At 38.7% G+C, this 13,169-nt stretch overlaps 1 protein-coding gene across 1 annotated transcript in view; it reads left to right on the forward strand.

The window, feature by feature from the left end:
* ZNF654 (zinc finger protein 654) overlaps nt 1–8,400 on the forward strand; it is a 58,737-nt gene extending 50,337 nt beyond the window's left edge. The window contains exons 7-9 of the mRNA XM_054046008.1: nt 260–401; nt 3,695–5,993; nt 6,428–8,400. Coding sequence (XP_053901983.1) covers nt 260–401; nt 3,695–5,993; nt 6,428–6,435 — 2,449 coding nt within the window. The 3' untranslated portion in view covers nt 6,436–8,400. The remainder of the gene's footprint in view (nt 1–259; nt 402–3,694; nt 5,994–6,427) is intronic.
* Nucleotides 8,401–13,169: the final 4,769 nt, after the last annotated feature.

Consider the following 13,169-nt stretch of genomic DNA (forward strand, 5'->3'; position numbering starts at 1 on the left):
TTCTGTTACATATTTTAGTGGGTCCATGATAGGGTATACCATAGATGCTTTAAAAATGACATTTTCCATCATGTAACTTCATGCATATATTTGTGGTTATAATTAGCTTTGCCCTTAACTGTCAAATATGATTATAGTTACAGAATTACTAGCATGTAAACAATATGCATAGTCAAGCTGCTTATAGAAACACATCTTGCTTAGGGCCAGCTCTGTTTCAACCATAGCTTAACAAAACTGTTTTGTTTTATATTTATAGGGACCTGATATTTATGTGGAGTAAACTGCAGCTTAAATCTAACCCTTCGAAACAAGTATTTGTTGATCAGTGCTACCAGCTTTTAAGGATAGCTACAAATGTCAGAGTAATTTTCCCTTTCATGAAAGTCATTAAGGATGAAGTAAGTGTTGATATTTTTTTTTGCATTACCAATTTGACTTAGTCATTGCTACCTCATTTTCTTGTATGCAGCAAAGGGGGAAAGAAGGGATAGCTAGACAATATTAATTTCAAATTAAGTCAAGACCCAAAAAACTAGCTAAAAGAACTTGTGGGTACTTCATATGACCCTGAGTTCCCTTGTCCATTGTTGTGGTTTTACAAATGCACTTTTTCCTATTATTTAAATTGTGTTTTTTCTCATATTTCTATACGGTTGGGAGGAGCCCACATAAATAAAAGAGGAAATTGACACAACAGAAATGGCATCATTTACAATAAATAAATGCACAAAGTAAACAAACTAGAAAAAGAAAAATAACTTGGTTTCTAATTTACTGCTGTTCTCGTAATCTTAAGTGTTCTAATGATAGTAACATGCTTTCATGCAGAAATCTGATAAACTGTGTGCCTTTTGGAGTTCCTTCAGCAACAGCCACTCTACAATAAGCTATAATGGGATACTACAACACAGTACGTGTCAGTAGATCAATACAAGTAACTTGTCTGTAGCACACGGAGAGGAGTTAAACATCCAGTGATCTAAATGATCAAAGCATCTGTAGACTTACAAAAGAAAATGGGAATGAAAAAATTATAGACTTATATTTCTCATCTAGAAGATGGGTTTGGCTGATTTCTTCAGTATTTTTGTATAAGATCATTTTGCAGTATTTTTGTTGGGTTTTCTTCATTTCAGCTGAGATTCAGTTGTCATTTTGACTAAATAGTATCTTCCATATAATTGCTTTCCGGTTGGATTAAATGTACCACCATTTATTGTTAATGGCTTTCACTGGGCCTCTCATACCTGTCCTGTGTCCGTTGGCATCCTAATTCCAGAAGAGCACATCTGCTAAAGCTTTTTGAAATACTTCCCCAAGCAAACTGTATATATTTACCATTCAGGAGGCGAATAGAGATTTTGAATTGTCTCACGGCAGGTATTATCAGTTAAATCAGTAGTTGTTAAACTATCATCCATCAACTACAAGTGGCCCCTACAGCACTAGCTGGTGGTCTGCAAACACCTGACTGGTTACATGGTGGTGTTTTCATAGTTTATATGAAAAGGAGCTAAAAGTACTCTAAATGCTTTTCTAATACTCCTTTGCAATGTAAGCAATTGCTGTAATTGACAGAAGGATGTTACTTGTTTGCCGGTGGGAGAGCTGATGACCCATGCAGTCTCAAATGAGAGAAAGTATGATCTGTGAGACAGCCTCTACTAAGATAAGGCCCACCCTATGTACATTTGAGACTCCTTGAATTAAGAAACTGACATGATTAATTGTAGCCTTGTTATTGGCAATATATCTGCTGACGAATTGGACTGTTTAATGTAATGTGGTATTACTTACCTTTGGCCAAACAAGGTTCTAAGCAGAAGACATGGTAAACTTAGTTGGTTCTCTGCCTTTTTATCTGTAGCCAAGGTATAGATCTATTTCTTTTAACATGAACCTTGAGTTTGTATGATAGTGGCAGTGTCCTGAGGGATTATTAATTCTTTGGCAAGGATCAAGCCTGGATCCTGGAAAAAAGAAAGTACTACAAACTCCACGCAAAAGAGCTAATATAGTAGACCAATATGCTAAAACACATTGTACTTCAGACACTCATTTCATGACATTTGGTACCAGGTTCAGCTTGTTCTTGTCCTATATGCTTTCCCATGTCTCTCAGAAGTTTGTAATAAAGTGCAACATTGCACATCCTAATGTGCCAAATAGCTCAAATTCCATATCAAATATCTGACTAACTTTGCAGCTGACAGCAGATTTTATAGTAGTAGGAACGTATTAGGTCTTCCTGGCATTCTGAGACTTAGGTGCATGAAGAGTGTAATCATTTTTTTCACTTGAACCAAAGTAAACATATATTGTTAACGTTACAGTATAGTTATACACAAGTGAAATAATTCTGTTAATGTTCACCATGTCTTGACTCTAAGTAAATAGTCCAAAAAATATTCCTGGTGGTTATGTTAATCTGGTACTGCTGTTAGTAAGATTTAACTAAACACTCAAGTGCTATTTAGATTTTTAAATGCCCCAACAAATATGTGAATATGTACGTACTCGTTAATACATAGATATTGAAGATGTATGCAACATATAGCTATAATAAAAACTTGTTCCCAAATTTTTCCTTTATCAAAATACTTTATCTCAGATAGGAGGCATTTTCAGAAACACATCTTAATTATAAATTTCAGTTAAGGGCCTAGCTTAAATTTCAAGTGATTAGTATTTTTCAGGGTGATAGCTCACCATTTCTGAAATGTCAGGCCATTATGATGTGTCAGTTTGGGCACCCAAAATCACTTGTCACCTTTGAAAAGTTACGTCCATGTTTGTAGTTTTCATTTTTTATGCAGTATAAGTTAAATGAGTCAAAATGGGGACAGATTTAGAGAGCCCAAGCTTCAGCAAACCTTGACCAAAACACTTCATTATATTCTTCTTTCCCTAGAGTCTGTGAAAGCATATTTAGAATACAGGCGAGTCTCATCTTACGCGGGGGTTCCGTTCCGCGGTTAGCGCATAAAGCGAAAACCGCGTATAGTCAAAATTACATTGAGTTGAATGGCGGGCGGAATCGCCCGCACTACAGGTACAGTATTAAAATTGTTATTTTTCTCTTTTTTGTTTTGTTTTTTGTTTTGTTTTTGCCGACCGCATAAAGCTGAAATCGCACATGTTAAATGCGCGTAAGATGCGACAGACCTGTATGCTCAGTTATATTATGAAATATAGACCAATTAATCAGGATATGGATTGCAGAATAGTGATTTGCACAATGGTCCTTTGCGTGCAGTTCTCTAAACTGAAACTAAAACATGCCCAAACGGTTATCCTGCTGTCTCTTTAACACAGAAAGTGTGCAGTGCAAAAGTATCGGAAGCTTTGTTGACAGCACTAGATGTGCAGCCTGCAGTGCAAGCCAAATGTTATGCTCGGCATAGCTGTAGTTTATTTTTTTGCTTTATTTATATACCATTTAATAAAATCTGCTTTTGGAGGACTTTGCAAATTTAAACATTTACGTTAACAACTGAGATGCCTTCTGAATTCTACTTACCTTTGAAATATTTTAATACAAAGTTGTTATATGTTGAAATTCAAGTATTGTTTTAGAACTGTATTTTTGTTTGTTGCTCTTGCTTTATTTTGCATTCAAACGTGCCTCTGTTGCAAGCCAACAATAAAAGCAGGGGATGATGTATAATTAATCTTAATTTCTTTTCTGCAGGTTGGAGAAGATGGCTTGCAGATTTGTGTTGAAATATGTGGCTGTGCTCTGCAGTTGGACCTTCGTGATGATCCAATTATGAAATGTCTCATATATAAAACGATTGCTCATTTTTTGCCAAATGACTTGGAGATACTCAGAATTTGTGCGCTTTCTATCTTTTTTCTTGAGCGCACCTTAGAATCATATTACACTGTTGAACATCTATATAAATGTGCAGATGAAGAGTATAATGAGCACACTAGTTCTGTTCAGAACCGTGTACGTTTTGAGTTGCTTCCAATTTTGAAGAAAGGTTTGTTTTTCGATCCTGAGTTTTGGAATTTTTTGATGATCAAGCAAAATTGTTTATCACTGTTGGGGGATAAAGCATCTGTTGGCTTAGGTGAAAGTACACTGGAAAATTCTGTTGCTAATACAGAGAAGCCGATGGAACGTCAGGCTTTGAGTGAAGAAGTTATCTCTTTAACAGATCTAAGTAATGGGGAGCTTGACTCTGAAGACCCCTCTGAAGACCAGTTTAAAGGTCACGCCAGAAAGAACCATGTAGCTCTTGCAGCATCTAAAATAGATCATAATGTACCAAGACACCGTTGTGCATTATGCAACAGGGAATTTCTTGGCGGTCACATTGTGAGGCATGCACAGGCTCACCAGAAAAAGGGCAGTTTTTCATGTGTAATATGCTGTAGGAAATTCAGGCAAAGAGGAATCATGCTGAAGCACTTAAGGAATCATGTCAAGAAAATACAAAGACAGCATCTTGCTGCTACCCATCATGATGATCAGGAAACCCCTGCTTTAAATGAAGTAAATTGCTCTGATGCATCCGTCTCTTTAGAAAATGGGAATTCTAACAGTTCTAAAGATAATGAATCAGAGGCTGCAATAGTTCCAAGTATTGATATGGAAGTACAAAACCATGACCAGGACTTGGATGTGGCTGAAAATCATGTAAGCCAACAGGATAATGTTATTGAAAATGGCAGTTGTGACAGCTGTTTAAATAACACTCCTGAACCTTTAACTACAGAGAGTTTGCCTGAGGGTGGTGGTAGCCCGAGTCAAGAGTCTCCTATACTTCATAAAGTAAATGGAGCTTTGTGCTCTCAAAAGGATCTGGATGTTATGGATCAAGAAGGTAACTTCAAGTGCCCTGCCAACAGTTGCATTAGAGTGTTTAAAAAGATAAGATTTCTCAATAAACATGCAAGAAAAGCTCACCCAACTGATCTGAAGGTGCAGCAGCATATAATGAAGTGGAATAAAGGAAAATGTCGGTTCTGTCAAAGAAAGTTTGCAGATTCTCAGCATTTCATAGATCACCTGAAGCGACACGTATATCCAAATGTTTACTTTTGTTTACATTTTAACTGTAATCAGAGATTTAAGCTGTCCACTGAGCTGGCAGAGCATACGAAAAGTCACAGTGTGTTTAAGGCTCAGTGCAATTTTGCAGAGTGCTGCGAGCTTTTTGAAGAGCTTCCTTTGCTGTATGAACATGAGGCTCAGCATTATTTAAACAAAACAGAGTGTTCTGAAGTAAATGAAGAAAATTCATCAGATACTCTATCAGAGTCACTTTGTGGTTTTCAAGAAAAAGATGCATCTAGTAGCGAAAAAGAAGCTGTAGATTTACCAGTTCCAACTTGGAAGGCAAGGAAAGACTCTACAGAACCAAAGACATATATCCAGAGTATTGAGAAGAAAGCATACAATGTAATTCAGAATGGGAGTGAAAATTCATCTGACGTTACTGCTACAGTTTTAAGCTTGATAGACCAAAAGATGCCTATAGTACAGCCAAAAACTGAAAACTGTAATGTTCATGACCAACTGGTCAATGGGCACATTGAACTGGAGCAGACTTGTTCAGCTTCATCAGATGCAGCTTTGGACAGAGTGGCAGATGAAACAAGGACAGAAAATGGGTCAATACCAGTTTTACAAAACTGCAATGATATACCACAAAACAATACTGCTGCAGTCTCTCAGTCACCTTCCAAACCAAATCAGACAACTGAAAACACTTCATATGGCTTAATTGTGACAAAACCATATGTTAGACCGTTGCCTCCAAGCTACCTTGATGAACGATACATTAGCATGCCAAAACGTAGAAAAACTGTAACTGATAAAATAGATGCCCATTCTGAGCAAGATAAAGCTTGTAGCAAATCAGCAGAAAGATTTAGATGTGGGAACTGTCTGACCACCTACTGTAACTCAGAAGCACTTGAGGCTCACCTTGCACAAAAGAAATGTCAGACGCTCTTTGGATTTGATTCAGATGATGAAAGTAAGTCTTACAATGCTTCTATATGCAGACGTTTAGAGAGAGAAACTAAGAGAAATGGTCCTTGGAAACAGGCTTCAAGGCAGAACAGATTTAAAAAAAGACAAATAGAGCAGATAACCAATTCCAGTGTATTCGAACCTGTACTAGATGTACTAGAATTGAGTGATAATGACCTGAATAAAAAAGTATTTTAATAAACCGGAAGATAAACTCAGTTAATCTAAGTGTTTAGGAAAAGAAATGAGATTTGAAAATCAGCAGACAGCTTTGATGAGAGCGCATTCAGACAAGACTGACTTTGGTAGTTTAGTCTATGCATTTTCTACTTGCATGTTCAAAACTAGGCATGTTGACAAACTCAAGCAAAATTCCAATTTAAAGCACTATTTGCATGGGAACAAAATGAAAGCTAACAAACTTAATCTGTTTTACAGGTGCCTGATTAAATGTTGTGGGAAGATGTATCAATTGAGGAGTGGTGTGAGAAAACACTACGTGAAGAAGCATCAGTTTGCTGTTTCCCAGATGGCCTTAATCATAAAGCAGACTCAAATTACTAAAGAAAAATGTGACCTTGATAAAAGACAAAGCACATTTTCTAGATAAAACTCACAGAGGAATAGTAGGAGCGGTGCAGGTTTTGAGTCCAGAAAGGTTGCTACAAACTCCCCAAAGTACCAGTTACCCAGAAAGCCCCATGAAGTGTATGAGCAAAGAACAGCAGCAGAGTGTCTGGCATGAGCGCTTAAGAAAAATAAAACACTCAGCTGAGTAGGCAGAGAAGAGAAGTGGCTGTTGCCTTAGAGAAAGAAACACCACTGTAACCTGTGCCACTGGATTAAAAAGTTGTAATAAGAGAAACCATTCCTATCCATGCAAGTTGAAAGGGTGTCGTTCCACATTATTAAAAAGATTTAATTTAAAGAGACATTACATTTATTTTCATGGTATGTATAAAAATCTGATAGAGGAAACGGACATTCTTTTTTCAGCGTTTAGGTCTTCAGCGAAAAATCAAGGAGGTCATTTAATAAACTTGTGTTCAGAATCCAAAATGAAGAATTTAGAGAAAAGTCTAAGATGGACAGTGGGTACCAATGGCCAAAAAAGTTAAAGTGTAGCATATACAATGAAAATTGTATCAACAGTCTGATTAGATGTGTCAGCTGTACAAGACACAATTCAGATGCACTTAAAAGCCCACTTAAAATATATGGCAAAACTACACATACTGACTTTTTAGAAATGTTAAATAAAAAGTCCATTACAGGCACAGAGATTTAAGAAAAGTAATGTGTGTACAACAGCTGCTGGTACTAACACATACAGATTGAGGCTAAAAAATAAATGTATGCGCGGCATGAATAAAGATGAATTTGAGCTGGCATATAGTGCTAAAATAATATCCAAATATAAAGATCCTTCAATTCTTAGTATGACTGATGGACAGAATTTAATAGACGCTTTTTTATGAAAAATGTGAGTTAAATGAAGATAAAGCAAAGAATGTCAGTTGTTAGCAAAAATAGATCAGGAAGAAACTTCTATACCCACTCAGCATCCTGCAGTGATACAGCACTAAGTTTTGATTTACCCAGTAATGCTCTGTCATGTAAAGGAGGAATTCTGGGAAAATGTTAACAGGTCAACCTTAAAACACAGTACAGCCAGCAGTAGCAGTCTCTCTGGAAAAAAAGTGGTGGTCCTTATCAGAAACAAATGAAAGAGCTCAGCAATGTAAATCAAAGTGTTTAAGTACTTTGGCCAGCAAAAGATTGCTGGTAAAGTGACATCCAGAATTAGTCTGTAAGGATGGAAAGTTTCAATATGTCACCTGTATGTAACAGACCTAAAGACACACACAACAAAAAGGCATTCCTGAGTTTTACTAATGAGGGTATTCTGCTTCAAAAAATAAAAAAATTAATTAATTCTGCACACAATATATTAAAATTCTGCAAATGTTATTTGTGAAATAAATGTGGAGGCGCCTGCTTGGCATTGGAGAGCACAGGCACTGGCTGCATGGAGGTGGTAGATCACTGAGCAGCTCGCCCCACGCTACGGACTCGGCGATGAGGCTGCACCCACCCCTAACACAGCGCAAGGACAGGACCTGCCCTAGAAACAGCCCAGAGTCCTGCCCCTCCATGCCAGGTGCACCAGGTGTGGGCAGGCAGACTCAGCAAGGCAGGATCCAAGTGTGGAGGGGCTTAGTGTGGGGGGATCCAGGTGTGGGTTGAGAGATTTCTGTGTGCGGCGATTTGAGTGCTGGCAGCTCAGTGGGGGATCTGCATGCGGGAGACATCTGGATGCATAGGGGCTTCTTTGGGGGGTTCTGGGTGCAACGGTAATGGGACTCTGCAGGCGGGTCCAGGTAAAGTTGGTTGGGGTTCAGTGGAGGGGGTCTCAGTGTGTGTCTGGGGGGAGGAATAGAGCTCAGCAGGGGGGTTTTGGTGGGGGACGCTTGGGGGGGGGGGGATCCAGATGCTGGAGGAGTGGAGCTCAGTGGGGTAGGGATCCAGGTACAGCTGGTTGGGGCCCGGTAGGGTGGGAATTCAGTTGGTGGTGGTTTGTCGAGGTTGTCCAGGTGCAGAGGGAGTGGGTTCTGGGTGGGTTGGAGGTGAGGCTCGGCGGGAGGGTCTGGGCATGAGGAGGTCTGGATGCAAAGGAGTTGTGCGGATTGGGGAGCAGCAGCTCCCTGTACAGTTAACCCTCCCCCCTGCAGCTGAGGAGTGATGGGCACAGGAAGCATGGAGGAGAGAGTTTTCAGAGTGTCCTACAGCCAGGGGAGAAATTGGGGTGGGTCTGATACAGCCCCAGATGCCATGGAGGGGAAGAGGAAGTCCTGTCCTCCCCAGCCCAGCTGGGACTAGCAGCTGAACCCGGCACAGTGTAGGTGCCACCAGCTGGGTTTTCCCCAGTCCCGGCTCCTGCCCCCCCAGTGACTGACTTGCTAGCTGCCCTGGGCACCCAAAACATATTGTTAGGCAGGGTCTCCTGGTTGCTCTTGTTGCTTCCCTGTCAAGTCATTTTTTCTGCAGGAAGCAAATAAATCTGCAGGGGAGATAAATTCTGCGCATGCAGAGAGGTGCAGAATTCCTCCAGGAGTAGAGTTTGCAAAGGAGAATGTTGCAAGTGCTCAGATTTTCAACTGCAATGAAAAATTACCCACTAACAATGCTACCTTGTTTTGTAGATCATACAAACTGTATGTTTATTTCAGACCCTGCTTGGTGCTGTTAGCTAGAAAGTTGGGTACATTCAGAGAGCCAGAAGCTATCATTGATAAAAATAGTGGGCATGAGTCAAATTTTCACAGTAATCCAGGACAACACAGAAGGGCTTTCCCAGCTCAATTAGTTTGCTCGTTGAATGATTCATCACAATGTGTGTACAGTATAGTAAGGCAGTCGGCTTACTTACTCAACAGATTATGTAAGAATTGGTACCAGGTAAAAATATGGATACAGGATCTGTTCATTGTAGCAACAACTCACATTTGGAAACGCAGAAAGGTTTCATTGTAAAGTAGGCTGTCAAATATTTCTGGCACTTAAAACACTATAGTTGAAAAATGACTCTGCTAGTAATCCTCTGTAAAATCAAATAGATGTTCATATAACTTCTCCCTCCTTTTCCCCTCACTTAGGGGAAAAAAAGAATGCTAACTCAGATTCTTACTACTTGAATCCTAGAAAATGGTCCTCTAACTTGGATTTGGCCAAAAGTAAAAGGGTATAAAATTATGATCACAGGTATGTGTGCATTACATTAATACCAATGTCTGGGGCGCTTCTAGAAAGATCTGCATGATATTTGAGGCACCAAAGAACACATTTTTTGTTTTATATTTACAAGATAAAGTGCATCATGTGTATAAAATTTATTAGCTTTTTAAATAAATGAAACTAAGGGAACAAGTCAGTCAAATGCATTTCCATACTTCCACTTATCTACTGTAAAGTTTTTACCCAACTAACTTTTAAGAACCTGGTTATCTTCTTTAGAATATTCCCAGGTTCCCCTTTGTATTTTAGCTTCAGTTTTAGTCTAGTTAAATTGCTTAAATACATCTGGAAAAAATAAAGGTTATTTTAGAGTATTAAGTTATAAAAACTTGAAAACTTGGTCAGTAGATATCAAAAAAATTATGTATTAAATCTTTAAGTGTACTTAATCTTTGATGCTTTTTTGCTGGTACTAAAGCGCCACGTGTTGCTTCAAAAACATGATTGGGATTTGTATTGGTTTAAAGTGTGTAGCTTATGTGCATCTATGTACATGCATAAAACTGTGACCATAATTTTTCTACCTGTTCAACTCATTTTTTGTTTAAAGATGCTTGTGTTGCACACAACCATCTGTTTATATCACATGTTCAGTATATATAATTTTGAAAAATCTAGTTTTTTATTTCACTTAGGTGAACACTTAAAGGAGTAAGTGGCAGGTAACATTTTGAAGTACAGATTTTAGTTCAAAAGACATGTAGTTGTCCCTTCTGTAAAATGTTACCTGTTGGCATACTCAGTTGAAGTATTAAGTAACTATAATTTGAAAATAATGTGTGGGATTATTATACATGCTTTATAGGATTCAGAGATATTTAAGACACCATCCTTAATTGAGTTGGCAATTTTTAGTTTAAAAAAGTTCCAAACCTAGATTTGTTTTTTTCCAAGACTAAGTGTCATATTGTGTAATTTAAAATACACTTACTCCAACATTGATGTATGGTTTTGATCCAGCAAAGAATGTGTGTAACTTTAAGCATGCAAATAGTCCCATTGAAGTTAATGGCAGTATTGATGTGCTTAGTTATTCATGCACCGAAGTGCTTTGCTGGATCAAGGTCTGTGTGCTTTTTGTGCAGATTCTCATATTTTAATCATCTTCCTCCAAGTGGACTTAACTCGGTTTGACTTGGCGGTTAGTTTTCTAGAGCTCATCTGTTACTACTTGAACCCACTCCATTATAAAGGTCACATAAATTCTAATTTTCAAAAGTTGCTGCTTGATAGGCACCCTCCACAAATAATTGTGCTAAATAGGTTGAAAATGGTCATATCTGTGGGGAAAGGTTACTGGTACTTGGGTTATTTAGCCATATTCATTTTAAAAAAAGAACTATAAATTGTATAGTTTGGATAATTTATAACATTAAATTTGTGATTTTAATATCACAGTGAAGGTTCAGCTGTACTCATTTACTTTTATTGTTTAACATCAGTGGTATGGATGAAAGACTTAAAGGGGTAGTAGTGTTATTTTTTTTAATTTATTTGGTACTGTATAACACCTTTCTGACTAAATGCAGTGTATGCATTTTGGGACTCTGTTAATTTGTAAAAGCTATTAAAGGTTCAGCAAGAAAGGAAATTAGTGCTTCCTTGTTGAATGTTAAATTATTTTACTTTTCATTTATATGAGTACAAATTAAAACTGAGCCGTCAAACTGCAATAAATCAACAGTAGTGTTTCATTTTAAAAACCTTTTTGTACTGTACATAGATTTGTTCAATAAAACATTGTCTTTGTTGTTAATATAAAGTGAACTTGTGATTTCTTCGGGAATGTGCCTGATAAAATTATTTGACCACAGTATCTACCATTACTTGGCACGCAGTATGATACTATATAGTATAGCATCCATACAAAACTAAATCAGCACTCCTCAATCTGTCTATGGCAGTGGTTCTAACTGTGGGTGGGGACCCCAAAGTGGGTTGTGACCCCCTTTGAATGGCGTCGTCAGGGCTGGTTTAGACTTGCTGGGGCCCAGGGCTGAAGCCCGAACCACACTGCCCAGGGCTGAAGCCAAAGCCCGAGGGCCTCAGCCCTGGGTGGGAGAGCTCAGGTTGCAGGCCCCCTGCCTGGGGCTGAAGCCCTTGAGCTTCAGCTTTGCTTCCCTGCCCAGAGTGGTGAAGCTCAGGCTTTGGTCCCCCTCCTGGGATCATGAAGTAATTTTTGTTAGAAGGGGGTCGCGGTGCAATGAGGTTTGAGAACCCCCTGGTCTATGGGATGGTGCTTATATCAGCATAGCTTTGTGTCTCAGGGGTGTGAAAAATCTACACCCCTGAGAGGTAATTATGCTAACCTAACCCCCAGTGTAGACTTGCTAAATCAATGGAAGAATTCTTCTGTTGACCTCACTACAACCTCTTGGGGAGGCAGATTAACTCCAGCAATGTCAGAACCCTTCCCCACCCGGTAGTGAGTATCTATATTGAAGCACTTGTATATGCAAACACAAGACGTGGATTAGAATATATTGTGCAAGTACAAACAAAACTTGTGGCATATAGAAGTGAAAAGTGGTGATGAGAATGTGTTGGGGCTTTTAGTTTGGTTTTTACAAATCGTATACCTCTCAGATTACCTGTGTAGTAATATCCTGCCTGAGTGCATAGAATTGAATCAAAAGGGTTGTTAAAGGAACCTAATAGGAAAGACAAAATAATGACACATGGATAAGAATCCTTGAGGAAAAACATGGGGAAAGGGTTTATTGGAGAGTGCCAATTATTTGGCTCCATCCAGAATAGAATGGTTTACTTCTCCCATGGCTAAGCCTAGGATCAAAGGATCCAAAACCTTGAAGATTCCTTTGGGAAGTGTATGTGTGGTGGGTGGGGCAGGGCTTGGCTGCTCAGTGAGTCACTGAGAGCTAACAAGCATGCAGAGCATCACACACGCGCATGCGTCTTCCAGCTACGTCCATATCTAACTGGTCTAGATGAAACATATCAAAGTTTACAATGAAAGATTAAGGATTAGGTAAAGAGACTCATGCATGTAGACATTTGCTTTAACCTTTTGCTCTGCATGCTATGTTGTTTAGGTGAAGAAATAATGCTTGGTTTTAAAGAAGCTGTTTTTTGTCATTTTAATCAACCACAGTCACAGGATTCTGAAGAAAAAAAGCTTACAGGTGTCATACTCATTTGGGCCAGTTAGATTAACATAGTTAATGGGGCATGTGGCCAGGATATCCTGTAGTAGGGTGGCATAGTTGCATCTAGAGAGAGGTGCAGGAAGCCAAGTTTGTCACCAATGGTGTGCACTTGAGGAACAAAATTGGACTAAGGTGCAGCTTGCTTGGTAACTATGAATACTAAATGAGGGAGAGTGGGTCAGTATAGGGAAACCAGTAGGAAAAATGAATAAGATTTG

This window comes from Malaclemys terrapin, chromosome 1 (genome assembly GCF_027887155.1).
Source record: "Malaclemys terrapin pileata isolate rMalTer1 chromosome 1, rMalTer1.hap1, whole genome shotgun sequence".
In the NCBI taxonomy this organism is placed as follows: domain Eukaryota; kingdom Metazoa; phylum Chordata; order Testudines; family Emydidae; genus Malaclemys; species Malaclemys terrapin.